Genomic DNA, 1,487 nt, shown 5'->3' with positions numbered 1-1,487 from the left:
TGCTTTTCCTTCAAAAATAAGGACATTTCAATGTGACCCCAAACGGTAGTGTATAGAATAACTCATTATAAAATACATTATATAATAGCAATAAACTCTGTGTTCAGATTTACAAAGTGCAACTGATATTAATGCAAGCTTGTATGTAAGCATATGTTTTATCAAATTCATTTTGGATGCAACATTAATACTTCTGATGTAGTAACACACATACAAGCTAATCGTCATAAAATTGGCTATTATAGGCTACTGTCTAACTGTTTAAACACTGCAAAGCTGTTGTAAGACCTCAATATCTGCATACTCAAATTTTCGTTTTTTTCATATATCTCTGGCCTTATGTGTTTTTAATAGACTACTGCGTAATGTGAAATGACACAAAGAAGGCTAGAGCAACAAACTTCTAGGACTTTTCCCATCCATCCCCTCCATCCAGGCAGTGTTTTATCAGTGAGAGATTTAATCCAATAAATCCAATATGTGTCAGCCATAAACTGTGGTCTGCTTCTTCCTTCTGCAGTTATAATTAAATACAGCTAATCTACTCTGTGGTCAGGTTTATCGAGAAAAAGTCCCCTCTTTTTCTAGAGTGGTATAATTGGTAATAGCCATAGATTGTATAAAGGTAATAGCCTAGCCTATGTGTAGGCTAGCGCGTTTTCTGACTATCTTTGTCCCTCAGCGGACACCATCGAGGTAATACAACGTTGCTGTTTCACTCTCCAGTTTAAAGACTTGCATGTGTTGTATAAACAATGCATTCAAGGAATCGTTGAACATATGAAATGTCTGTGTTGCGTAGAGCAAAAACATGGGAAATATCAGAATCTGAGGAGAGCGACGGAGAGACAATCCCCGGTGAGAGCGGCCAAATATTAGTAACAGTCAGCACAGACCTAACAGATGATCCGAGTTCAGACTACAAGGGCAAAAGCCTCCCATCGTCCCCCACGAAAACGGAGTCCAGTCAAACTTCTGATTTGTCTCCTCCGCGACCGGATGGATGTGGCACACCAAGCCCTGCAAGAAAACGCCGCACCAAGGAGGAGATAGAGGAGGACAGACAGGCTGCCAGGCAGAGCAAGGAGACGAGGGACAGGCAGAGAGCAGCCAGGGCCCGGGACAAAGAGGAGAGGAGACAGGAGCAGCAGAGGAGGAGAGAGGCAGCGGAGAACCTCAAGAGTCTCCGGCCAGAGAACTGCCTCAGGCGTCTGACCGTCTGCATAGATCCAGGTACACCATGCTGCCTTCAAGTGCTGTCGGAAACTTCACCTATATTGGGACAGCTTGTAAACAGTTAGGACAAGATTAATGCATGCTACAAAATACACGTTGCAGTGCTATTATCTAAATTAATATTGATTAAAGTTATAATATTTTGATATAGATACTTTGATTTTTTAAAAACAATGAGAACAAAACAATTAGCTGAAAGGCAGTCCGTTTTTAGTATGTATTAAATGTATTTGGGGGGGGGGGGGGGGGGG

The 1,487-nt window shown here is 41.7% G+C and overlaps 1 protein-coding gene across 4 annotated transcripts in view; it reads left to right on the top strand.

The window, feature by feature from the left end:
- The window catches only part of eme2 (essential meiotic structure-specific endonuclease subunit 2), a 6,573-nt gene continuing 5,086 nt past the window's right edge, over positions 1-1,487 (top strand). For all 4 annotated transcript variants that reach the window (XM_032503091.1, XM_032503092.1, XM_032503090.1 and 1 more), the window contains exon 1: positions 1-1,233. In XM_032503091.1, the coding sequence (XP_032358982.1) occupies positions 786-1,233 (448 nt within the window). In that variant the 5' untranslated portion in view covers positions 1-785. The remainder of the gene's footprint in view (positions 1,234-1,487) is intronic.

This window comes from Etheostoma spectabile, chromosome 21, assembly GCF_008692095.1.
Source record: "Etheostoma spectabile isolate EspeVRDwgs_2016 chromosome 21, UIUC_Espe_1.0, whole genome shotgun sequence".
NCBI classification, from domain to species: domain Eukaryota; kingdom Metazoa; phylum Chordata; class Actinopteri; order Perciformes; family Percidae; genus Etheostoma; species Etheostoma spectabile.
This window is presented reverse-complemented; position numbering and strand designations above follow the sequence as displayed.